The sequence below is a fragment of the Simochromis diagramma genome, unplaced genomic scaffold (assembly GCF_900408965.1).
Source record: "Simochromis diagramma unplaced genomic scaffold, fSimDia1.1 OVJJ01000361.1, whole genome shotgun sequence".
In the NCBI taxonomy this organism is placed as follows: domain Eukaryota; kingdom Metazoa; phylum Chordata; class Actinopteri; order Cichliformes; family Cichlidae; genus Simochromis; species Simochromis diagramma.
Genome location: NW_024386860.1, coordinates 14,010,851 through 14,038,512, shown reverse-complemented (window position 1 = coordinate 14,038,512; position 27,662 = coordinate 14,010,851). Strand labels below are relative to the sequence as shown.

The following is a 27,662-nucleotide window of genomic DNA, read 5'->3' as shown; positions in this document are numbered from 1 at the left end:
ATAAAAACACCAGGAACATCTATTCAACATCTATAAAACCACCATCAACTACAGAGAAGTGTGTTTCTCATGATTTAAACAGATACCCTGCACAGACATTTGTGGCAAACTGTTTTATTTTCATCACTGTAGTATTGGGTGATACCTTAATTTTTCAAGCCCAAGCATCACAGGTATGTCTGCATGTTCTCAGTTATGTAGGCCACGGTAGTCTTAAGCATTTGAGTTGAAAGGAACAGGATTTCTTTTCAAGTTCATGAAGAGGTTTCACTTCTCATCTGTGAGGTTTCTTTGGTTCTAAAAACTGATGGAGTCCCAGGTATTTCATTCATAGTGGACTGTCAGCCGCAGACGTACGGATACACTTTGTATCCTCAAAGGAGTGCCTCTGAATATTCATATTTTGGACAATGACAACAATTTGAGAGGAGGCCATCTATTTCAACTGTGAGCCATCATCACCAAATTGAAGCATACGACACCAAATATTCCCCACCTATAAGTCACAGTCTTGACATCCCTTTGCAGGCATTTCAACCCCCACTCAAACCTTGAACCAGATGACCTTAACTTTTATGGCCGTGTGGCATGGCAATGTCTCAGACTCCACATCTTTACTCCTGTGAGCATAATGACCCATGCCTGGGTTCACAGCCTCACTCATGTAGACTCACGATCACTCTCAGGACCACCTCCAAAGGGACAACCTCAATAGGGGTCTCCAATAGTTTTTGAAACTAAAGAAAATCAGATGAGAGGTAAAATATCTTCATAAACCAAAGAATTTCAGTTGTTCTGAACTTAAGTAATCAAGATCATCACAGACAGGAGAAACTAACAACACCTGGAAGACTTTCATGGTACAGAAAGTCCATCATACAGAAATTTGATCATAATTAAAGTATTTCACCTGAATGCTTTGAATCTTTGAAGGGAAAGTTCCGATTTCAAATTTTAGAAAAAATCTATAGAAATACAGTTTCCCGTGCAAGGGTTACTATGCAGTTTTGTGTATTTGAGATCTGTGTGGCTAAAAATAATGCATGTCAACAGCAGCTATAAATGGTATAGTCAGTGCAAGAAGAACCATTTGCCTTTTGCACAAAACAGATGTGGGGGGCAGCACTGGTGGCATTAAGAATTAATCCTATTGTAGGAATTTTATTATTTTAGAACAGATACAAATGTTGATACAACTCAGTGGTGATCCAGCTGTCACACTCTACAAATGCCATCACAGACTAAAAGTTACACTGTCATAAATAAAGTACATTCACTTGCATCCAAAAGAAAAACAATAAGAAGCAAATACAAATGACTTACCAAATAATCTGTCCCAAATAATCAGAATACCACCATAGTTCTTGTCAATGCAATAAAGGTTCCGCCCTGTTGAGTTTACATTCGTGAGGTTGCTGTATTACTTATTCAGATTTTTAAATATATGATATATATATATATCATATATAAACATTTTCAGAATTAACTCTGATCCATAAAACATCTCCAACATGTCTACTCATTCAATCTTTCAGTCCTTATGCAATGTTTGATGTAAACAGCGTAAGGTTGGATAAAATTACCGTCCTCTTACCATGATGAACTCTGTGGTGTTTTGGAGTGTTCAAGATCCACTCCAGAGGTCCAAGGTCTCTGATTAACTGGAAGAAAGATATAAAATCAACTTTAAAGTAATAAAGTTTCATTTTCCTTATACAAATTAAAATACAAATAAACCGTCTTTACTTGGTTTCCCAGTGACAGCATTGAAGTGTTTAATTTCTTTTTGTCCTTTTTGCTTCGTTTATGCTCCAGTAAAGACAAAATTCAGACAGTAACCCTAACTTATTATTTTCCATCTCCCAGAGAAACCAGAATGAAACAGTTGTTGCTGTTATTGCCACTAGTCCAACTGCCTGTTTGTCGAAACACTAGAATAATCACTCTTCTTCCATCTGGTCCCATTCAGACATCTCAATGTAATGTCCGCAGTCATTAACACCTGTGTGTATGTTGAAGGGCGCAGGGGGTCCCAAAACAGAGCAATAGTACCAAATATATATTACTTTACATGCAATAACAATTCTGCTTGGAATGAAGTGGACAGAAAACCCTTTTGCTGCAGTGGGTAAACTCACGAAGTTTCATCTTCTGGAGAGCAGGAATGCTACAGTACTGTAAGTGAAGGCAACTGGTATAACTGGTCTGATGGTGGCAGCACAGAAGTATTCATGTAGCTACCACAAAGAAAACTGTCAATGATCACAATGAATTTTCTTGAAAACTGTGGATGCTTAAGAAACAAACAACATTAAATAGTGGAATGATGAAACTTTATTTGAATTTGAATAAAACTGTTGCCCTAGTGTTTCAATTGGCAAGAGTTGCATTAACAAAACCATTTCTCTGACCAATGGAAATATAGAATAGAATAGAATGCCTTTATTGTCACTATACAGTTGTACAATGAGATACAGAGCATCTCCTACTCAGTGTAAACATGCTGGGGGGGGGGGGGGGGGGGTAGTAATGTTCTGCAGCGCTATGTACATATGGACAGTATTAACATAGGGAAAAACATATATTATATTTTATTTATATATATATATATATATATATATATATATATATATATATATAAATAAAATGTACAATATACAAGACGTAAGTAATATGTAATAAATAGTGTTATGTATATACAGTTGAGTTATTGCACATAGAATTGGTATTGCACAGTGGTGGTCCATAGAGGAAGTGGGAAGTGGGGGGGCTGTGTTATCTGTGCATGTGTGAGTTCAGGGTGGTTATCGCTTTGGGGAAGAAACTGTTTTTGAGTCTGTGGGTTTTTGTGTTGATGCACCTGTAGCGCTTCCCTGAGGGAAGCAGGCTGAACATGTTGAAGCCAGGGTGGGAGCTGTCCTTGATAATGTTTGCTGCTCTGCTGAGGCAGCGGGAGGAATAAATGTCCATCAGGGAGGGGAGAGGGCAGCCGATGATCTTTTGTGCCGTCTTGACCACACTCTGAAGCCTCACTCTATCTGCTTTGGTGCAGCTGCCGTACCATACCGTGATGCAGTAGGTTAGCAGGCTCTCAATGGACGAGCGGTAGAAGGTCAGCAGCAGGTTGGAGTTCAGCTTGTACTTCCTGAAGACTCTCAGGAAGTGCAGCCGCTGTTGGGCCTTCTTGATGACCGCTGAGATGTTTCCTGTCCAGGAGATGTCAGCAGAGATGAGGACACCAAGGAACCGGAAAGTGTGGACCCTCTCCACACACTCCCCGTTGATGTAGAGGGGGGCCAAGTCGGTGCTGTGTCTCCTGAAGTTTTCTTAGTGTTCAGTGCCAGGTTGTTTTCTGAACACCATGCTGCCAGCTTCAAGACTTCCTCTCTGTACTCTGCCTCGTCTCCCTTTGAGATGAGTCCGACTACCGTGGTGTCATCAGCAAACTTGATGATGAGAGTGTTGTTGTGGGTCGAACTGCAGTTGTGGGTGTAGAGAGAATACAAGAGGGGGCTCAGCACACAGCCCTGTGGGGAGCCGGTGCTCAGTGTGCGAGTGGAGGAGAGATGAGGGCCGAGTCTTACAGTCTGGGGCCGGTTTGTGAGGAAATCCTTTATCCAGGCACATGTGAGAGGAGGGAGGCCAAGAGTGACCAGTTTGGTGATGAGGATGTCCGGGATGATTGTATTAAAGGCTGAGCTGTAGTCCACAAAGAGCATTCGGATGTAGCTTTGCCGCTGCTCTAGGTGACTCAGCACAGCGTGGAGGGCTGTGGCGATGGCGTCTTCTGTGGATCTGTTTGCACGGTATGCAAACTGGTGGGGGTCGAATTCTGGGGGGAGGTAATCCTTGATGCGCTGAAGGACTAGTCTCTCAAAGCATTTCATGATTACCGGCGTGAGGGCCACAGGGCGGTAATCATTCAGGCTGGAGATGGGAGACTTCTTCGGCACTGGGATGATTGTGGCTGATTTTAGACAGGATGGGATGGCTGCCTGATCCAGTGAGAGGTTGAAGAGTCTGGTGAAGATGAGGGTGAGCTGGTGTGCGCATGCTCTTAGTACCTTGCCAGGTACTCCATCTGGACCGGCCGCCTTCCTGGGGTTCACTGCTAGGAGCACACGTCTGACATCGTGCTCTGTTACAGTGAGTGGAGCGGTGCAGGAACCAGGTGAGGATGAGGATGGGAGCAGGGCTGAAGCAGATGAGTGCTGCTGTTGTGGTGTTTCAAAGCGTGCGAAGAAGCTGTTTATTTCCTCTGCCAGCTGCCCACTCGGGTTTTCTGTTTTCGCAGTGCTGCCTCTGTGGTTGATGATATCCATCCATCCATCTTCTTCCGCTTAGCCGGGGCTGTGTTCCGGGGGCAGCAGCCTAAGCAGAGAAGCCCAGGCCGCCCTCTCCCCAGTCACTTCCTAGAGCTTGTCCGGGGGAACACCAAGGGCTTCACAGGCCAGCTGAGAGATATAATCTCTCCAGCGTGTCCTGGGTCTGCCCCGGGGCCTCCTCCCGGTGGGACATGCCCGGAACACCGCGCCCAGGAGGCATCCTTGTCAGATGCCCAAACCACCTCAACTGTCTCCTTTCAACGTGGAGGAGCAGCGGCTCTACTCTGAGCCCCTCCCGAATTGCCGAACTTCTCACCCTATCTCTAAGAGAGAGACCCCACAGGAGGTACCATAGGGGTCGGGTGCATTGTGAGCCAGGCGGCGGCCAGGAGCGGAGGTCCTGGCAGGCCGATACCCACCTACCAAGACTGGCCGATGGAAATAATTTGGGCAACTCTTTAAATCTAAACTAGTACTAAAAAAAGTTAAATATTCCAGCAAATTGCTGTTGGAAGCCTTACTATAGCTGTCAGAATCACTTTCAAATATTCATAACATCCATAATTACATTTGTTGCCCTGATTAACACACTCAAAAGAGTTAATTTCTCCAATAAATAATATTATTTATGGTGATGTTAGCACAACAACTAGTGTTGGAAAAAAGACTTTGTGGCAATAGCAGAAAACTCCTGACAATGGTTAAAGACATTGTCTCACACACACACACACACACACACACACACACACACACACACACACACACACACACACACACACACACACACACACACACACACACACACACTCTCACACACACACACACACACACACACAAGGTTTAAACCATCAGGAATACATTTTCTTATTCATTTCTTGTTGGAAGGTACCAAACTGATTCCTCCGTGAGTCATTATAGATTAAAGAGGTCACACTGAGCATATTTCACACAGTTCATGTTTCTCTTTTGGTTGCAAGTCATATTTCGATGGATCACATCAGTATGACAGACGGAGAAATGTGCGTGGTTGGACAGAATTTCTCTGCGATTCATTATTTCCACATAATGGCTGCGCCTGGCAGCCGAGCGTGAGAGTTTTATCTTGAATGAAAGGGGTCTCCACCACTTCACTCCAGCTCTGAAGCTGCAGCGAATAGTGAGCCAGTAAATTCTATGACATCAAAAAAAAAAAAAAAAAAACCAGAAGGCATAAATTACATCCCTCAGAAAATTGTGACTATTACGACTGTTCTCACTAATAGCGCACTAAAAGATCGAGGGCGTTCCAAATCCATTCATTCCCTCTAACGATTGTGGGGATTGTAAAAGTGATACTCTCAGTCACTTTAAAAGGCAGACAGAATGGTCATGCTTCTGTTTGGAATATTTCATAAAATCTCATTATTTTTTATTGAATACAGGCTCCACTGCAACATGGAGTCCACAAAAGTCTGGCTTAACAGACAGATTAGCACTGGCACAGAGAGACAGACAACTTTACAGATTTTATGTTCCTATTGATTCTTTAAACAACAACCACATTAATTCAGGTAATACTAATCTGGTAGTGCTACATGCTGCCTGAAAATATTTTATAATTGCATCATAGAGGTATAATACCTCTTTGACTAAACAATGAAGTTGCAGCCATGTTACTGAATTATGCCATTGAATAATTGACATATAAGCATTTTTCCAGACATTATGTCACCATAGATAAACAGAACTTTGAAAAACTACCCTGAATTGAAATCTGCAGAAGAATTCCCCAACGGTAAGGTGATTATCTGCCAGTTCTCAACATCCAATGTCTATAGCCAGGTGACTACTTAATGTCTATTTAGATAATGCTTCTAAATAACTGCTCAAAAATGCCTGAAGGCATTTAGAGTCTGTTGTAGAACCAAATATAACATGCAAAAACGTTTCATTTCAGCACTTAATTGTACCTCATTGAAATTTCGTTATTGTTAGAAAAGGAATTCTTACATATGTACTAAAATATTTAGCTTCAAAGTAACAGCTGTTCTTACAGCTGCAAACAAAACAATTTAAAAATATTGCAACTTTAACTCTGAAGGCAAACGTTCTCCTTTTTGGGAATGTTTCACTTTTTTAAGTTTCACTACTCCTCAGAAGGTAGGTAGCAGGTGTTTGCAGACAACTCTAGATCTTCCATGAAAAATGACTATTAACCTACAAGCAACCACTCAACCAGGCAGGAAATGCAGTTTGATGATGACATACATCCAGAGTCAGTAATGATTTAGATTCAGTTTAAGGGAAAAATATATATACATAAAAACATAACAAGTGAGTCGTTTTTATAGGAAAATGCCATTCCAAACCTTTAAACAGTAACAGTGTCATCTTTATAATATACTGACACCAAATCTCTTATAAATACACACCTAGTGAAAACGTAAGCAAAGAATATGGAAAACTACCGTGGGTTAGTATTAAAATCAGGCCCTTGTTTTGGCATTTTTCCACAGAAAAAAAAACAAAAAAACAAAAACAAAAAAAAACACACATACACTGTTGAATGAGCCTGTTTGGCATTTACCTCAGTATGGATCCAGAACTGGTAGAGCAGGTTTAATTGTATGTGAACAGCGAATATGGATGGAGGAACAGCCAGAGCCATCGGCAAATAGAAAACCTGAAGAAAGAAAGATTTCAACAGAAATCTAATGGAACCAGAGTACAATGTAACAGGGTCCCAATAACACAGGTTTATTGCTCCAATAAGGTGGAACTACAAGCCTGTTTTTGCTAAATGATGCTTTTATTATTTTCCTGACTGACTATGTTAAACAAAAGTAAAACAATCCAGGTAACAATGTCCTGTAGGTTTAAGTGTTTATTATTCAAAACTGAATAAAACTCTTTCCACAGTCAGAGATTTGAGTCTTGAAGCTTTCAAAGATTTAAGTGAAACACTTTAAATTAATATTTCTATTCCATCTATTGTCATTTATTTTAATTTTTAAATGTAGACCCAAATCCCAATAGTCAATTGCCTCAAAGTGTTTTATATTAGAAGTTATATATTAGGAGTCCATTTGTTAGGGACATATTTTGGGCAGATTTGGTGGTCAAGAGTCTTTACAGCAGTTGGATTGCACTTGAGTAAATGAGTCAAACTCCAAGTCCACTGTGATCAGAAGAATCAAGTTATCTAGTACCAAAGTGTGACTAGATTTCTTTTTGGACAATGAGGCAGCTCCATGGTGCAGAGAAATAAAAAAAAAATAAAAAAACCATCAAGTTTTGGATATGCAGACAATATTTCAGTCGTTCATCATCCAATGTTTCCCATGAAATTACACTGTATTCTTGTTGTTAGCAATGACACTTGATGCACCCAGGCTTAAATTAAAAACGTATGTCACAATGACATCAACTGACTCTTCAGTGAAGTCATCATCTCATCAACCTAAAACTACTGCTGGCACTGGTGGTAGTCCATGTTCTACGTCTGCACCTGGCACAGGTTCTGTTTAGAGTGGCCCTCCAGCTCAGAGCAGGTTTCTACACCACAAGCAGTAAAAGATGCAGTCTGCTACAGTGGACTTGGAGTTTGACTGTGGAATGAGAGACTCTTTGGAGATAGCTAGTTACTGTAGTTAGCCGAATCTCGTTTTTCAAATTACAACTGTCTAATACTCTAACTTATGTTTGAATGCAATCATGTTGTTCTATTAGAAAAAAAAAAATCTGTGTGTTTAAAACAAAGGCTATCACTTGAAACATCCTTTAAAAGAATGAATATTGTCTTACCCATGAGGTAAACGGCTGGGTGACAGATTGTCTGAGGGCAGTGGTAAGGTTGTAGTACTCTGAACTGTGATGAACCTGGTGAGCAGCCCAAAGGACAGCAACCTCTGAAGAGCAATCATACACACACATTGTTAAAGATTAGACAGCAGCCATGTAGCCCTCTATATACAATTCATGCACTAGCCTTAAAGCCTCTCAGTATAACAAATGATTTATGCCAATCAAACCCTGTCCAATCCCCAAATAAGCAACTATACACTTTTATCCCCAGAAGGAGCCATTTTAACCTTGCTTCTGGCCAGCTGTGAAGAAAACCTGAGACCTGAGCCTTGCTGGTCATAAGGGGGTAGGGATTTCAGGCTATTATGACTATGGGGGTATTTGGCTGCAGCTGGTTAGTGTCCAGCTTGATGTCCCAGTGCTCCAGTTTACATTCCTCTGCTGTGTTGTGATACTTGCTACATTAATATCTGTGTTACACTTCATTTTAACATCCAAAGGGAACATGCTTGTTAAGTTTCACTGGATCTCCAGACCGTTTCCGGACCACCCCGTCTGGTCTGTGCTTTTTGGCACCTCCTGGCTACTTTGGCTTCTGCTGCTGTACAAGGAGAATAGTAACCTTCAAATACTTCAGAACCACATAACCCTATATGCAGACTATATATGGTAATATATTCCTTATAGTAAAAGCCCCAGCGATTAAATTAGGTTTGAGTTTCATATGGCAGCCTTGCTGTGTAATGCGATTACATTTGAGTTAAATTAGGCATTAGGATGTGTGAATGTGGTCACAATTGGGTGGTTGAAAATTAAAAAAACCTACGCTTAGAATTGGCTCAAACGGTACTTTATATTGTTTTTGTATTATTATTATTATTATTATTATTATTATTATTATTATTATTCATCTAAATGTTGTCTCATCAAGACATTTGACACTTGAGAAATGCCCATATCTTTTCTGTCTAGGTTCGCCAACTCTTTGGAATTCCTAGGACTTCAACATTGACCACATTTGATTAGTCAATCTTCATCTAAGACTTTCACAGCCTGAAGCCTGTCACAGCTGATGCAGATGGCCAAATTAGAGCAGCAATTAACCTGAGCATGCCCCTAGTGTGGCTACAATGCAACCTTCACACAGAATAGAAAACTCAAATCAGGAACCTTGTTGTCAGGCAACTTTGTCAACCACTTCATGACCACCCCTGAAGTGAAGGAGGGTAAAAGGTTCTTTTCACATCTCAGTTGTAGACAAGAGCAAAATCAATCACAGTCCAGGCTTAATAAAAATAAAATAATAATTACAAGAACTTCCATACTAACATGTCCAAGTGAAATTAAAAATACGGGTTGTAAAATTACCCATCAATACATAAAGTTGTAAATCAATATTTGACAAATCTGCTCTTGTCATTTACGGATTGGTTGGTGTTAGCCATGTCTTGCTTACAAATGACTAAAGAATAAGCATTACATAGAAGCTACAGAAGCCTAATAAGGATTTCCAAGGACCAGATCATACATGAGAACACCATATAAAGATGAAAGCTGTGAACAAGAACCCAAGAGCATCACGTTTTGCAGGTTGCTGATATTGATGTTCATGTGTTCACTGTACAAACCAATTAGAACACTGTTAATGGAAGGACACCACACAGGAAGAGACACTTCGAGGACAATGGTTTATGAACAGCTCAGTGACACCTTTATAGAAAAAGCAAAAGAAAATTACAAATATATAATGTTGACAAGTTTAACTCTTCCTTGCTCTCCATTTCACAAATTTGTGAGTTGTATTAAGACCAGCAGTCGTGAAACAAAAATGGGTCGCGGGTCTCTGCACCTGAACAAACAAACTGCTGAAAACCTAAGGTGAGGGGTAAGAGAGCGGAGGAGCATGGTGATCTGTTCTAACACATTTCTAATCAGTGACAGTGAGGCAGAATTCAGTTTCAGAAAACCAACCAGAAAACTACCGCTCCTGAGCAAAAGTCCACACCACTCATATTTAACAGGGTTATTGCTGGACTTCAGCAGGTGTGAGAATAAATGTCACAGACTGTTTTTGGAAGTGTCATGTATCGTGTTAAATGCCATATTTTGGATTGACTCAAAATGGAAGCAACAGGGTTGGATTTTGTTTCAAACTTTATTAAACCTAAGTGCCACTGAAATCTGCTGATGAGGCAGAGGAGAGAAGTGTGGGAGGAGAGGAAGAAGGAAGGAGAGTGACTGAACTACAACAGTCAAGCACAAAAATTATGATATTTCTTCCGCTCTGAACCATAGGGTATTCAAAGATGAACTGTCCTGCTAAGAGACATATTCAGAGGATAAGCCAGCCTTTGTTCAATTCCAGCAGCCTGAAGCTCTTGCTTTTTTTCTTCTAACTGGAGTCATGCTTGGCGGGGTTCAAGACTAAGGGCGGCTAAGATTGATGTTTGTTGTCATTGATAGGAAGTTGGAACAGCTAAGCTTCACTGCAAGCCCATGTCCTCATCTCTGGACTCGGCGGGACACTGCATAGTTTGGCAGGGTCTATTCAGGAGGGAAGCCCCGTTAATGGTGAGAACCAGTGCCACAGAGCCCACGTTCCCAGCAAGAGCACAGAAATGCTGTGGACGGCCCTTCCATCTGTCCTCCAGTGAGCCTTAAATCAGGATTTCTAGGGAACAACAAGGATGAGTGCATACTAATCAGGTGATGGACATTTATGACACTTTTTTTACCACACCCACAGGAGATACATGTTTGTGACTGTCAGTTCCCCAGTAAACTCGGGAAACCTAAATGTGCCACTGCTTTGCTCAACTGTTTAACCCCTAGTGCATATCAGTGTAACTGCAGGTACCAAAAGCAGTTGTAATCTTATTTAGTTCATTTAGTTTTTATTTATTGTCAGAACATACAATATTAGAGCAAAAACAACCTCAACAACCAGACAATCCCTTATGTGAAGGCACTTGGTATAAATAGGGTGGTAGTATCCCCCACCCCCACTCCAGAAGAACCAGTTTCAGGGAGAAACAATCAACTGTCACAGGTGTGAAATAGATGGGTAATAAAAGGGTAGCATAAAACAAAAAAAAAAAAGGTTACGATTGTGATATGCAATAGTAGTTTCACTTATGTGTGCTTATGAGTGTTCAGTACATTGGAAGTCTGAGTAGGCTGAACCTATAGCAGCACAACTAAGAGATGGCTCAGAGTCACCTGGTTCAACCCCAACTAAGCTTTATTTAAGGGTTTTAAGCCAAATCGTAAAAATCAAAAAAGGGGATCTCTGTCTTGAACCCAAACTAGCAGATATTTAAAAGGGGCCGCTAGCAGAAAAGCTAAAGAAACTAAAAGATAAAGCAAAACTTGCAATAACTGGAGGGGGTGGGGGGCATTTATCCTTAAGCTCGCTCCTCTTTTCTAAGACACTGCTACCACATAAGTATGGCCACAGCACATGGTTCATATGCGTTAAAACTAAATCAGTGTTCAGGTTTAATAACTCCATGGTTAAATACTCATCTGAATAATGGAAAGCAAGACTTTATTCCTTTGTTACTACTCACCTGATGTGGTACCCCTCCAAAAGAAAAAAAAATCTCACTGGGAATAAAGGCATTTTTGAACTTTTTTCTAAACGTTTTTCTAAAAGATTTTTGATTAATTAGTTAACTTAAGTTTATTAATGTAATTTAAACAACTCACGATTTAAGATTAAAAATGGTAATGGATTTTGGGCTCTTTGCTGCCATGCTAATGGAAGCCTGCTAACAGACTGAGAATAGAAACACTTAAAATGTGATGTTTAATAGGTAAGCAAATGCTAAAAAGAAGGTTTCAACTATGGCATATTTCTACCTATTAGTGCAATAACTAACGGGCACTAAAGACCAAATAATGCTAAGGATGAAAGTCTCGAACTAGGAAATTATTAAAGGAAGTGAAATTTTCACCTGGGTCAGGGTCTCAAAGTCATAAACAATCCAGTGTGTGATGAAGCCAATTTTAATAACACTCACTCATGTCATTTTATTTGGGAAAGAAAGTGTGATGGCAGAGTTTGCCTTCTAAAGTCATGTGACCCTGAGCAGAAGCAGAGGAAGCCCGAACAGCTGGCCGTCACTGGGGACCATTTGTGACCTGGAGATTTATTCTTGTTCTTCTCTGTTCACAAAAGAGAGATTTCTAGGCTAAAGAACAGACTCACCACATACCACACAACTGATTTCCTTTTCCTCCTGTAAATAAATCACTTAAAACTCAATATTGTGGACACACTTTTTTGTTACAACCTAGAGTCAATTGCAACAAAATGGGGGTTCATCCGGGATAAAATACCCACAGAATCCCTTTACTGTAAATGTTCATGTTTCTCTTGTCATTCATCTTTTGAACAGTTTGTTCTGCAACATTTTAAACACTGCAGCAGCAGAAACTTACTGTCCCAGTACATGGGCTCAATTGAAGAGATATTGCAGGACGTCTACGTTATAACTTTTTTTAGAATCATTATCTGGCACGTAATCAAGGTCCATAATAATGAAATCATAATCAGTCATGTAATGTGACTAGGTTAAACTTTGACACGGCCTGTTTACATCTATCCAAACCATGTCAGGAGCAGTGTTTATATAACCAGAGTCATGTAAACACAAGAGCCAAAGTCCAATTGAGATCCATAAATTTAGCTCTAGTCAAGGCCACCACCAAGCCCCTACAAGTGCCAATTTATACCCTGAATAATGCTTCTATAAGAAGAAAATATGACTAAATAAAAGAAAAATAATCACCATAGGAGTAGATCCAAACTGACACTCTTAACCATATAAAATGCTTTTACAGTTACATCAATTAGATGTCTAAATCATCACCCACGGAGAAACACTTGGCAGTAATAAGCAACATCCTTCAGCCATCATGTGCAGCCCTCTGAGTGGTGGGCTGCCCTGTCAATCACAGGACTAATGGGCTGTGAACAGCTCTCCAGTGTTTGGATTGGAGGACTCTTGGATAGGGTGCCAACCCAAACAGCAACGCAGGGCTCAGTGGGATGGTCGGCCAACTCTCCTCCATCTCTGCCATACTTCATGCTGTCCACACAGTTCAGTCACACACTCTAAAGTAAACACACTAACCCTGGTCAGGCCCACTTGCAGCTCTCACAAACAGGGTGTAAAAACTATGCAAAGAAAGTGACAGGAGAAATAAAATTGATTTTCTGTTTAATTTTGTTATATCAACATTGTGCTTTAATTGATCATATTTCCACGTCCATTATTTCAGTGTGCTGAAATCCAAAGCACCAGTTCTTTGCCCTCCCTTTTATTGCAGACCCAACATCAGAATCCACCTCTTCAGTTCCCAGAGGTTTACTGAACTGTTTAAAAAGTGGTGAAACACTGTTTAGCATACACCTTTCCCAGCTTCATTAAAATGCCTTGGTGGCATCAAATTAAAACTGAGTACATTATAAAAAATTTAATTTTGGTTTCAGCATTTGATATGTTTCCTTTGTAAAACTGTCTATTATATACAGAGTTCAGATATATTTAGTTACATTTTATTCAGCTAACAGGGTTATGATAATATGATGAAAAGACAAAAACATTTACAGTTGAACCCATTTATAGTTTTTAGTATATAATGAGAGTTTAAATGACATTTATAATGTCCAAGTTTAAAGAGAAATTTCAATAACTGTTTTGCATGTGTATGTTTCAGGTAATCAGACCCCATTCACATGAAAAGGAGAGACATTTAACCTCTTAAGCCCCAACGCCCCCTGATACGGGGGCAAAAGGCAGGAGATCAGGTAGGCTTGGGGCTTAAGAGGTTAAAGAAAGAAAAAAAACAAAAAAACTCCTGCCTTTGATTTTATTTTTCATTTTAAATGTTACATAAAAAGACTATATCCAGCAAATCAAATAAAAACAATAATTGCTGAAGTAATGTCTTACCACTCAAGAACAAGCAATGTAGTAATAGTGAAAAATTTAACAGGAAATGAGAAAATCCTACGTAAAAATGCAGGTTTGGTTAAAATTCAAAAGTAAAAAAAAAAGCTTTACTAATCTATCCTCATATTCATTTTTCAGATTCACACTTCATCTCTCCACTCAGTGGAAGTTTGTCCTCAGCTTTGTCTGCAGCTGAAATCACCTCTTCTGTCAAAACTGTTGACAGAGGGAAGTCTGTCCATGCAGCGAGCAGAGCACACGAGGGCAGCAGACAGCCTGACTCTGGCCTCTGCTGAGCTCAGCGACCCTCTCAGTGATCATAACACACACTTCTTTTCCACACTTTGGTTAAAGCTGTACATACAGGCACTGTGGATATTATCTCTTTGTGATGTGTAGGTTCAATCAGACCAGTTTTTCTTGGTCTCATTCTACAGTTCTTTCCCTCTCAACGCACACAGAGCAGACAGTATGAGCAAAGAGGCCTATAGATCACTGTTGATGTTATCTTTACCTCCCATGAGGCCTTTCACTTGCTCTGTTCTGCTTGCGTGAGTGAGACTCCCACATCCTGACCAAACCGTACAGACAGAACCAGCAAACCAAGCAGGAGTCCAGATTCTTCTGTTGGCCCTGCAACCTGCACTAGGCCAGGAACTTGCTGTCAGAATAAAGATTTATGAAGACCTGGCTGCCTGGGGGCCTTTTCAAGGCCCAGACCCTCTCAACCTTGCCCCACAGCCAGAAGGTGCTTCTCTTTAAACAACATCCACACCGCCCAGCTCTCCTTTGGGATGGAGGACAGTGATAAGCACATCTGTTTGTCTCAACAACTGCTGCTGTCTGCAGGGCTGAATGACAGCGGGTGTTTGGACACACCAGCAGAAAGTTAAAGTTAGGTTTGTTTGTTGAGTTGAGTTCAGGTTATCTACTGGGATTGCAGCTAAATTTAATTGTCTGTATGAACTAATAAATCATCCATTTCCTTGACTCTAAATCATTTTAACTTGTATGTTTAAAAAAAAAAAAAAAATGCCATCAAGCTGATGCCTCAGCTGATATGTGACACTGGAAAATGTCACATAGTATCAGCTGCAGTGGTGCAGCTGCATCATATTTGCTGCTAAACCGCAATCCATGTTGAAACCTACCTCTGCCCAGCTTCTCCTCCTCCTATGCTGCATCAGACCAAAACAATTTGTTGTCACTGACCAACTAAACAACACCACTGTCTGGATATTGCTGCTTCTGATCTACTGTGCATGCAGAGAAAGTCAGAGAGGGCCCACATTAGAGGCATAATGACAAATATAAGGAGGTAAATAAACATCTTTAACTATAATGGTCCTCTCTGAACCAAAAGTAATGATTAACAGGGTTAATATTACGTGCGCAAACATTAAAATTGATTAACCAAATTTTTTTTTTAAAGTACTCCTATCTAATTGTCACCGAAAGTAGAAGATAAATAATCCTGTGTCCACTTTATATAGTTTAGTTCCTTTGCTTTATCATGGATAAATGTAAAGTGCACTACTTTATAAGGATTACAACATATACAACTGAATTTTGAGTGCTACTTCTTATCATATTTCTGTTCCAGCTTGGATCATGAATAATCCAAAACTATTTTAATCTAGAAATGCACTAGCCAGTATTTAAAAAAAAAAAAAATCCAGTTAAAAATGCCACCATACAGTGTTTACCAATTCCAGTTCTGTGCTGTTAAAATCAGATTAAACTGCCCTTGTCTCAAAATACATCACTTTGTAGAAGTAATGATACCATCTCACAGGACCTTTAAGTGATGCTCTGGTGTTTCTGAGCTCTGTGAGCAGCAGCAGTTACTGTGGTGAGACAACTGCAGCATAACTCCATTACCTCACATATAATCAGAGTACAGACAGCTGACTAGCTGATTAATGGCTTTACTCTGGCAGGCATGCCTGGATATAGATGCTGCCCAAGAGCAGAGCTGCTATTAGTGGCACTCGCGATATGAGGTTAGAATAAACAGAATCAACAGTGCTGTCAACAACATGGCCGCATCTGAATCAAGCTGGCCTGCTGCTCACCCAAAACCATCTGCGTTCAGGCTGGTTCAGAATAGCAGCGTTTTTAACATATATAGTGCGTCTGCTGCTGAAAGAACTGTGGAGAGAAGGAACCCAAAAAAAGCGTGGGGTTAAAATGGGAATCTGTTTTCTATTCTTGTCAGTCATCAGGTTATTGAATCAATGCGTTTATAGAAGGTGGCTTCTATGGCTGCTAATAGATAAACTAGCGGTTAAATGTTTACCAAGGGTCATATTATTTCAGAGGCCAGAGGAGTTAAAATTTCTGGAAATCTGTCAGCAATTGAACACTTACATCTTTTCTTTCATGAAAAGATAGATAAACATTACCAAGAAGTACCAAGTAAAGTTACAACAATGATTCGTGAAAATTCTGGTATTAGCAATGTGATCAAGCAAATACTGATATCGGGAGTTAGCATAAACAAACACTTCATTTGAGCCTGTGTGTGCGCAAAGGTCATTCAAATGTTTGGAATTCCAGATTTGCCTCAACTTTAACCACAACGGGTGTTTTCCTAAGCAGAATCACACCAAGTGCCAAAGGCCATAAATACAGTGTAGTAAAAGGCTTTCACCATTTCTTTTGTGAATGAGAATCCCGAGTTTCATCCAGCTCAAATTAAAAAACAGAGCTGGAGATTGAACCACTCAGTCTTCTTTAATTTGATGTTATCCCCAAGATCAGTGTCTGGAAAGAGCAACATCAAATTAATAAGGTCTCCTTAGTAAAGATGGCATCAGCACAGACGACTGCTGCCCTTCCAGTTATCTTTGAATCATCTTTTCATGTGGAAGTCATGAGGGGGAAACTATGAAAATATCCATAAAGCTGGTCAAACAAAGTGATATTTCATGCTGAGGCTGACGTTTCCAAGCATGTAGTTGGTTCTTCTAGCATTTTTCTATTGTGATCTTTTTCTTATTATGCAATATTACGAGTTCCATCTTATTCATTTGGACACTACAATTACAGTTGCAGTGTTCAGACTGTTGAGGTAACAAATGGCAACAGTGCTCGTCTTACATCCATTTCATTCTTCAGTGCTTCTTTATAGGAAACATGCCTCACTCACATTGGAACATTTTGGTTGAACCTTCCTCTGGAAGAAGCTGGAGGTCAGAAAATGGTTGACCAAGATGACCTCGCCTGACCAGAGTGAGGAGTGAGGACCGTGCCGGCCCTGTCCTGTGGTCAGGGACAGCCACTTCCCTTTGGTAACAAGGGAAAAAGCTTATATTCCTGAGCAAGCACTGCACCAGATGACTATCTGCAACCTCACAATCTTCCATAATAACAACCCAAAGAGGCTGGAGAAAGAGGAAATAAAAGTAAGTGGAACATTTTTGAGACAAAACTGATTCTGCAGTTCAAAAATAAAATAATTCCAACCGAACACACCACAGAGATATGTCACAGTATTGGCGACGTTCCTCTGCATCATGTGACACCAAGAGGACGACAACAGTGGGAAAACGTCATGAGATCGCCTTTCAGGTGTTATTGGATGTTATTCAGCAGACAGAATACTTCTTAAAATCAGTGAATGTTACTTAACTCAGTTTTCTTGGATTGTCAAAACAAAAGTCTGGAGCTTTGTGTACATGATAGATGGACTCTGCACTTTTCCAGTCAGAAAGTTGATCCTTGCCCAGTATTTTTTTTTTCCCAGATCAGGTAGTGGTTTGGATTTATTCTGTCCCAACAGTTGAACTGAGAGACCCAATTAATACGACTGCCAATCCCTGCCTCAATGATTTACAGATACTTTGATTGAATCACCGGTGAGCATCCAGACAACATAAAAGCTTATCATCATCAATACAGCTGCTGAGCAGCTACACAGATTTTCTCATTTTTCAAATATGATGCAATACATTGACACAAGCTGATGTTTTTGTATTCATTAGCCAAGTCTTATGTTGCAACTTTGGCTTTTTGCAGATTCACTTGTTTTTTTAAAAAAAAAATGCTTTTTTCTTCTTTCATGCATTTCCCATTTAAAAGGAAAGCAGGCTTTTTAAACAGATGCCACATGGACTCATGAGTTCCTCAGCTCACAGAAAAATATGAGCATCCTGTCATCCTGCCAGGAAAGTGTGGTGCAGTCCCAGTCCATGTAAGACGAGGTAATTCGCATCTGTACTTTGACACTCGTTTTCATTACCAGGTCATTGATCATTTAAAGGTTTAGTGTGCAGGTGATGCTAACAAGAAACGAGGATCCCTCATGTCCCTATAAAAATAATAAAGTAATATGTGTGCATCTAAAGCTATTCCTCAATTAAACAGTGTGCACTGAAAAAAAAAAAAAACCTCCAAGTTACTCATCTTTGCAGGCACTACAACAGAGGTTGCCGTGTAGATTTTTAAAACTTGAATGCTGTATGTTCATCAGTAATAGTTACACCAGACACTGAATGTCTGATTGTAATTTACCATCCTTTACTGTATTCCAAAGTGCCTAAACTCCAACTTACACAAAGACATAACCATGATGGTTATATGCCTTGCACTCTGACTTTTACTGTGCACTTTCAAAGTAAAACTGACCACCAGCATCTTGAGCTGATGTTCTCAGTCACCTCAAAAGCACAGAGGCCAGTTCAGCTGTGGCAGAAAGTTTAAAAAACACAGCTTCTGTTTACTCAGATTCTAACATCAACACAGAACCAGTGGACTTTCATCCAAAGCTATGTGGACTAGACAGCGGTCAGCTTGATGTGCCTCTGACACAAATAAACATCAGCGCAGGCCACAGATAAATAGCTCTCTTCCGATGTGCTGAGTGGCAGCTGAGCATCTGGCATGAACATCAGACAAGACATGTGGAGAAGCCTTTTTTGTAGAGCCACTACTCTACAAAATTCTTTGACATGTACATTTTTTTAATACGCTTTTTTTTTTTTTTAAGACATATTCTGCAGGACGTTGCTACTTCTGAGACATGACTTTATACAGCCTGCTGCTGCAACAGCTCTGGGTTAAGACCAGAGTCCTCTGGAGACCATGGCCTCTCACATCTGCACAGCTCTAAAGCAGCTGGATGTAACTCAAAAATAATTGCTTCCTCTACAACGTCCAGAAAAGCATGATGTGCATCCTATCTTCACGACTCCTCCCTGTGGAGATGGCAACTAAATCAATATTTTACAGCCATTTATCATCAGCTAACTTTGCAGCTTTTGTTATTACTTTACATACTGGCCTAACAAGCGTAAGATCACCAGTTTGATCCCAAGAGGAGACAAATCCCTTTGCCATTTTGTGAGGTAGAGCATTCTGTGTATATTAAAAAAGAAATGAAATAAAATCTACTAACAATCAAACATGCAGAGCTACCTGATACGACATCCTCTTGTGAATAAGGGAGCAGCCAAAAGCAGCAGAGTGATTCACAACTCAGCAGCATTAACCTGGATACATGTTTTAAATGGTTTTATTACTATTCACAAATTGCTCATTGTAAAAATTTTACAACAAACACCATGAATCCAAACTGACAGGAGTTACCAACCTTGACCAGGACAATGCTCTTTATAAGTTGATTTCAAGCAATGTTACAAAACAGTGTGGATCTAGATACTTGTGCACCTGGAGTTATGGAACACAAGACACATCTTGCAGAAATAAGCCATGGAAATGGAGGATCAACCCCAACTGAATGACCGGAATATCTCAGGTCTATGCTTTTGCCAGTGGCAATGGTGCCAGGTAGTGATAATTCTGTAAAGCAATTATTTGTCAACGACCTTTTTCTAAAGAAATGCAGACAATGAATAAAAACTAACGCACAAGGACAAAAACGATGATGACATGTATGAACACTTGCTTCAACTATAAGGAAAATATTGTGGAGAGACTAGACCCAATCAAGTTGTGTAGAAAGGTGCGACCAATGTGGAAGTGATGCAATCAGAAGCAATGTCCTTGTGCAGTAAGGTTAGACGGGCACATTTAATCCATCCCTGGGAAACTGCACAGTGGTTTTTTTGGAAACGGTACAACTAGCTCCCATGCTCCGTTTCCCATGAAAATGAAAAGTAATGTCAACACGGGACGAAGAGAAGAATGGAAACATGGAAACATTTTGCGTGTGATATCAGGGAAAACAAGACGCTTCGCAAACCACGTGGAGCAACTTAGCGGCAAAAAGAGCCAACTTTTACTATTTCTATTTTAGTCAATTAACTGAACTTTAGATTTGGTTTGCTGTTATTCCTGTTGTGATATTTAGTTGAGTAAAACAAAATCAAGATGTGTTGTCAATTAACAACCTTACCTGTTGGAACAGGTAAGAATATTTTGAATGTACTGTGCTCATTATGGTTGAAATTCCTGAATAAATAGAAACTCGCATTTAATATGTTACAATGTGTCTACATTCAAATTTTTCAGCCAAAGAAATAATGACTATAAACTTGTAATTAAAACAAACAAACATGTAACAAAAGAGACTCTTCCTGTGCTATAGTTTGTATTGACTGACTAACAATGGTGAACACAACAGAAGGTGAGCACGCAAATTTAAAATCAGGTATGTCGTTGGTGTTTTTGTGGGCGGGACTCAGAACTTTTTAGCTGCACCCTACAGGTAAAAGAGCAATCGTGTTTTCAGAACACACGCAAAAAACATCAACTATTAACATAACTTGTTACACAAAACATTTTTTTTCGTAAATTAAAATCTGCACAATAAATTCCCTTCAGCTGTGGGTGAGTGTACGACTGGTACCGTGAGCAAAACGGTGGACCCAGTAGTAGCCAAAGTCCACTCCCAAGAAGGTGAACCACCAGGTCCAGGCAGAGTCCCAGGGCAGCTCCACCAAGCGGTAGTGGTTCCACACATGCATGTAAGCGCTCAGCTCACAGCCTCTCATCAGCAAGCTGTGGAGAGGAAAGGTCAAAGCTCAGTGTTGGCTCAAATGTGCTTATGCAAGTACAGCATTCAGTTTGTGATCACGTACAGCTGCGCTCCAAGGATCACGATAGTCATCTGTTCACCTTGTGTTCTACCTTGACAGAAATTTGTTTAATTTGTAAGTAATTTTGTACATCAGGTATTACAAAGCCTCCCCTGTTTGAGTTCCCATCATTCAGCCGTATTACTGCTCCCCATTTCAATCCACATTTTAAAACGATGCAGAACTAGAAAAGATTATGTTCAACTAACTTTATATTTACATTGAAGATGAACCACTATAAGAACCATTTTAGAAGAACCACCTTAAAACCAATTTCAGTAAGCTGAAGTTTGTTTGAAAAAATAAATATTAATAGTTATATTCAGTTCTGTCGCACATCCTAAACCTGCCATACTGCATCCTTTTATCGCCTAATTTAGCTGTTCCCTGCTGGCCTCCTCACATGAACTCACTTTTAACAGGTAATGGTTCTTTAATACAAGATCCAGAGTTACAGCACCTAAAAAAAATAAACTAAAAAACCTAAACTAAAAAACAAACAAAAAACCACATTGCTCAGCCATATAAAAAAAAACACCAAACCACAGTGTTTAAAATGAACAGAAGCCAAATTATGCCTTACTTGCACTGTTGCTATGTGACCTGACCTGCCTAAACACTCACAGTGGGAGTCTGGAGACCATTCCAGCAGATAGGGAGGTGATTCCATCACTGATTGTGATCACTGGGGCCCCCGTCTTCAGAAAGCCCACCACCAGCTCCAGAGTCATCAGTCCCACAAAGAAAGGAGTTGCCTGCACAGACACAAAATCATGATTCAGCAGTGTTACAAACCATGAAAACACAACTGTTCCAAGTCCTCTGTTGCCATTACCCGTTGTGTTGAGCATTTGTTTTGGCAGATGAGCTAAAAGCTTGCAGGACTTTCATGTCTTGTGATCCATGATGTTTGTTTCACTGTATGAGCCTGGAGCAACGGGTATAAAACCACAACCAATTGGCAGATTTGTGAACAAAAACATTTATCCAAGCACGGCAGCAGTGGAGGTAGAAATTATCTCAGTGGATGAATTAAACATCAGTGCTAACCAACAGCAAGCTTTCATTTCAGTGATGTCAGGCAGAACCCAAGCAAAATAGAATGAGGAGCAAGATCTTATTTTAAGAAACCTAATTGTCTTCACGCTCACTGATAATATAAAGTCATACATGTTCAGAGAGAGCGCATTAAGTCTGTTAGGCTACGTAAGTAGATGGAGACCGCAGGTAAACAAGCTACGCATCTTATGTTACAGGAACACGTAAAGGGCTGATGTGCCCTTTTCCAGCTCCACAATTTCATCATGGACCTCTACTAAATCAACTTTGCATGATTCACATTTCAGTAGAATTCTTACTCACCTTATACTGTGCCTTTATGCAATTCTTAAGTTCCTCTTCTATTAGAAACAACCCACTTCATTATCACTTTAAGGCCATCCTCCCTAAACAGTCAAATTTCTTCTAACTGGCTGATCTACACATGGATTCATCCACCTTTGTATTCAATGCACATTCTGAGCCACAGTTTCATGAAACATGGAATTCTTTGAGCTGACATCGGGTAGGCACACTGGTAGGAAAAAAAGAGACAATGACAGCTGAGCGTTTCAGGCAAACTGACGTCTAAGGTTTTAGGTGTCGGGGCGGGGTCATCCTAGTCAGATACCCAAAGCACATCAACGTTTCTGCTTTTGATGTGTAGCAGCTCTACTCTGAACCCTTCCTGAATGACCAAGCTCCTCAGCCCATCTCTAAAGGAGAGCCCAGAAACTCATATTCACTACTTCTATCTATGATCTTATTCTTTCACTCAATACTCACAGTTCACAGTCATTGAGGAGGGTAGGCAAGTACGCAAGTACACTGGCCAGTAAATTGCCAGCTTCACTTTCATTCTTAGCTCTCTTCGCCACAACAGATGGTACAGCAGCCATGTTACTACTGACGCTGCTCTCTACACCCTCTCCACTAAGTCAAGAAGGTCCCAATATATTTAAACTCCTTGACTTGAAGCAGAAGTTTGACCCTGAAATGGAGTGCACACTCCACCCTTCTCTGGCTGAGAAGCATTGCCTCGGGACTAACTGAGACTAATTCATACTTGGGACTAATTGTTATCACACTGTTTCATACTCAGCTGCAAACCTTGTGAGTTGGAGGTCATTGCTTGAAGCAGCTAGAACCACCACATAATCTGCAAAAAGCACCAAACTGGAAACCCCCCAACACTTGGCTGTGCCTAGAAATTCATTCTTTAAGTCTCGGAAAACAAATATGGCATTTTTAGCATAACCTCAAATAATATTTTTCAGAAGAGCTTCATCTGCTATGCAAGTTGATTTTTAGTATTTTTTTTTCTTTCAGATGAATGTTTGATAATTTTAAAAAGCAGTTTAAAATGTTCATAAGTCAAATAAGTATAATCTTTTTCAATTGTAACAGACTGTACGTAAACTTTTGGTGTTTTCGCAAGTTGGAAAACACTCATCTGGAAAGATGTGCACCAACTTTTACTCATTTTAAAGATACATAGTTAAAAACTGAAAGAGATAGTTAAAGACTAAAAGAGAAACGAACAACAGCAGAAAGAGTTTCATGGGGTAAAATGCCTGTAAATGAATAAAACCTACTTTAAAAGAATAACTTCTTACATTGTAAGAACCAAATAGCAAACAGAAAAAGTTGCCATGAACACATGGTAATAACTGCTTTTGACAAAACAAATGGTGAGCACCAAGCAAACAGTCAGTGACATGCCTTTATTTGTAACAGTCGTGGAAAGCCGTAATAACCTCTTGATGGGTTTGTCAAACATGGAACAAATTAGTGAGGGACGGGGTTAGCAAACGGGTCACAACAACGACTTTGGCAGCATGTGAGCCCTGCTGCTTAGCTTTAGCTCAAATATGCTCATTGACCAAGTGACTGCAGTCATAAAGGGGACACACGGCCCCCACAAGAGCAGCAAGGAATGAAAGGCGTGACGAGACCACAGAGGAGCACATCTGCAGGTGAGGAGGGAGGAAGTGTGCGTATTCATGTGTGGATTAAAGTGAGAGTGTGTGTGTGTGTGTACAAATCCCCATGTGAATGATTCAACTTTAACATGCAGGTGTGTGATGCAAGTGTGTGTGTGAATGTGTGCGCACAAGCAGAGGCGAGAGCACCACCAGAGACCAGTGATCACACGCAACACTCCAACATCTGGCAGCAGACTGCAAAGCTGCAGCAAACAAATGGGCTCGCTGCGTAGGCAGACCTCCTCCAAACCCGCTGAGAGAGAGATTATCATTCTGGACGCTGGCCTAAAACCCCCACCCCCCGACATCACCCCCCTCTCCTATCTAGCAGATAGTTTTACCGCTGCACCCCTGAGTTCTTGACAGCTTGCGGCAAGACTTTTCAGCAAGGCAAGCCGATTCTCAAACGGCGCATCAAAAAACAAAACAAAAAAAAAAGCTTCTCTTCATTATTTTGTCTTTTTAATACTTGCATCACCTTCTTTCTTTTCAGTTCTTTATGATCTTGCATGCAGTCACACTGTTCGCAATTATATTTTGAACTAAAAATTGCACAAGCCTTTTTTTTTTTTTTTTACTTGAGTATACTTTGAGCTTGTGTGGACCGTTTGTTGTGGCGTTGTAATAATTGTATTTTATTTTCTTCTGAATTCAAACCTACACGGAAAATGACATTTGTGGACCAGATGTCCCCCCCCCCCCCCCAAACAGCCATTTTAAAAGGTCACAGTTGAGTGATGTTGACTAAAAACATGCAGACTGACAAAACACTTTTATCACTGCTGTCTGAGAAATTTTGTGTTTGCATTCAAATCACCAAACAGCTGAGAGAACTGGCAACAACCCAGCCCACAATTCCAAATAACTCCAAAAATCACAAGATTGCATTGTGATTTTCCCCCCTTTGACTAATTTGGCCTGCTGGGATCACAGAATGACAGTGGTGAAGAATAATTAACGACATGCTGTAAACAGTGCCGAGTCACTAAACTGCTCAGGGACGCCCAAGCAAAATATTAATCACCAGTAAGCCCTGCAGTAACAACAAATTTGCTTTATCACACTTGTTAGTGGATTTTTAGGACTCCTGCTGCGAGGGTAATTGTTCTCCTCCCCTGATTTGCTCATAAAAACTCATAACAAACATGTGTTGTTAAACCTGCACCAGCCATTTGTCACAATAAAAGAGTAATTGAGATGCTGTAAAGTGACAGAAGGAGAAAAGAAAGAACGTTGCTATAAATTTTTCATTAGGCAGAAGTAATTAGATTTATATAAGTTGAGCAGATTGGTTACTATGTTGATACAAATGTAACTTTTCCATACTTAATGCAATATTCTCCATAGGTTGACATTTATTAACTTAAACTTCAAATTTCGCTTCATATTTACTCATGCACTTACTCCCCAGAGCTCTAAGTGCTCTGAATAAAAACTGTTCAGTTCAAAAGTCTCATTTAGAAAGAAGCAAAACAGACTGTTTGACCTTTTTCTTCTGACGAATACTTCAACTGTTTTAAATATGCCGATTTTCAGTTGATTGACTCAACTCAAATCGATACTTTACTGACCAGGTGAAAAGGCTCTGTCAACTGTATCTGATGAAGTGAGGGGACAATGGGGCGGGTTCAGCATAACCCTAAAACACCAGATGTATTAGTTGTGAACGAGAACGAGGCGACACCCACCTGCTGCACATACTGAGGGACATCCTCCACTTTCTCAAAAGATGATTCATTCGGTGTGAGCATGAAAAACATGGCTCGGGCTCCCCTCGACACCGAATCGTATTCCATGGTTTCAGATCTGACAGCGGATCACTCACAGCTGCTACACAGGTGAGTTTCTGTTACCTGTGCAGGTGCGAAGTTCTGCTAAACCACTTCAAGACGTCTGCTCACAGTCTAAGTGTCCTGCCCCTTTCACCTAAAGTAGGTCGCTTACGAAATAGAGAGCGTGCAAGCGGAAGAGTAAACTTCTCACATCGAGGAAACCGACTCTGCCCGGGTTTAAAGTGGCCGCAGGGTTCTGTTACTGCGACCAATTACCTTTAAATCCCCTTTATAGGACGAAAGTTTACCTTTGGTCAGGCTGATACATTAGTATCATTTGACGTCATTTTATCTCGCGAGAGTTTGTTTACGCAGCTTACTGTCTGCGTGTGTTGGAGGGTGGAGAATGTTTTTGTGAGCTGAAGTGAAGTTATCCAGCTGTTTAATCTTCACGCACTGTTGCTATTTGTCTGGATGTCAGGTAAAACTGTTCAAAGTATTCGACAGGGTTACAGCCAATATGAACTAGACAAGGGGCATATATGTATAGATTATATTATATAGTTTACAGTTTATATAGATTACAGAGGCATACTGAGAGATGCATCCAAGCACAGAAGTGAGTGAATAAGATCACCACACACTAGAACAGCTGACAGTTCCCTCAACACATTTCCATTTATTTTTGGTCATGCTTTAAAACTAGCTGCACAAGCTGATGAATGACTTCTTTTTTGGTTTTAAAGAGACATGAGGGGTACTTCCCAAAGTCTGACCTGCAATGAACAATCAGCTCAGTGTCCTCTTCAGTCAAGCTAGGTACATGATTGGTGCAGAAGTGCCAAACTACTGTGAACCGAATGATTAGACAGAGCTCAAACAGCAGTAACTTATTGGGTGGACCTGGACCCTTAAAGGTCATAAACTAAATGTGAGATCTTGTGTTTGCAGGAGACACGTTACTTAAACCATAGAGACACATACTGTGCATGTTGTAGGCCTGTCATTGATCATGTGAAGGACAAATTCACAGTAGCATTGTATTATTTGGGGTCTGTTTTCCCAAATGCATCACTATGTAAATACTGTGAGTATAAATGAAAACGAAAGTTTAATTTTTACAGTTTTATGCAGTCGTCATCGTGTACACAGATTACCGTATTTTTTTTGTGTGTGTTGCAATAACTGTTAAGCTGCTGCTCTGTCTGTTGATCATTGTTGGGTTCTAGTGGGAATGTGCCATGACTCACACTTGTTCACGTTTGTGGGGCAGCGGTCATAAAGATGGTGTGCAGTCCCACATGAAGTGGGACATCTGGTCACTGTAACTGATTTAAAAATGGATGGGGGAGGGTGGCTATAGGCTACATAAGGAGGTAACAACCTCTGGGATTTGACCCTTTAATGAGATGTTTTTGTTTGTTTATTTGTTTGTTTTTAATCATGTAGCTTATTTGAAAGTTAAAGAAAGACAACTTAAACTCATCTATTTGTTCAGTATCAGGTAACAAGGGAATATTAATTTTTTTATAAGCACCACACCTTGAATGTAGTTTAGGTTTAAATGCACTGATAAGATTGGGGCCGCTTTAGGGCAATTTGCTTTTTGTGCACCACTTTCTCTCAGATTGTTGGTTGCTAACTGATAACCCTATAATGTATCTACTATCAGTTAATCAATAGTATCATGTCCTGTCACCGATAGTCACTTCAACTCCTTACCTCAAAGTTTATAAAACATTAACTTGGTCACCGCCCG

At 40.3% G+C, this 27,662-nt stretch overlaps 1 protein-coding gene across 2 annotated transcripts in view; it reads right to left on the bottom strand.

The window, feature by feature from the left end:
• agmo (alkylglycerol monooxygenase) overlaps positions 1–26,191 on the bottom strand; it is a 49,156-nt gene extending 22,965 nt beyond the window's left edge. Inside the window, exons 1-7 of one of the 2 annotated variants that reach the window (XM_040030691.1) lie at positions 25,820–26,191; positions 21,733–21,863; positions 20,880–21,031; positions 8,109–8,212; positions 6,892–6,987; positions 1,595–1,661; positions 1,324–1,389 (exon numbers count right to left, since the gene is read on the bottom strand). In XM_040030691.1, the coding sequence (XP_039886625.1) occupies positions 1,324–1,389; positions 1,595–1,661; positions 6,892–6,987; positions 8,109–8,212; positions 20,880–21,031; positions 21,733–21,863; positions 25,820–25,927 (724 nt within the window). In that variant the 5' untranslated portion in view covers positions 25,928–26,191. The remainder of the gene's footprint in view (positions 1–1,323; positions 1,390–1,594; positions 1,662–6,891; positions 6,988–8,108; positions 8,213–20,879; positions 21,032–21,732; positions 21,864–25,819) is intronic. The other variant, XM_040030690.1, reaches the window with a different exon arrangement.
• Between the last annotated feature and the right edge of the window lie 1,471 nt (positions 26,192–27,662).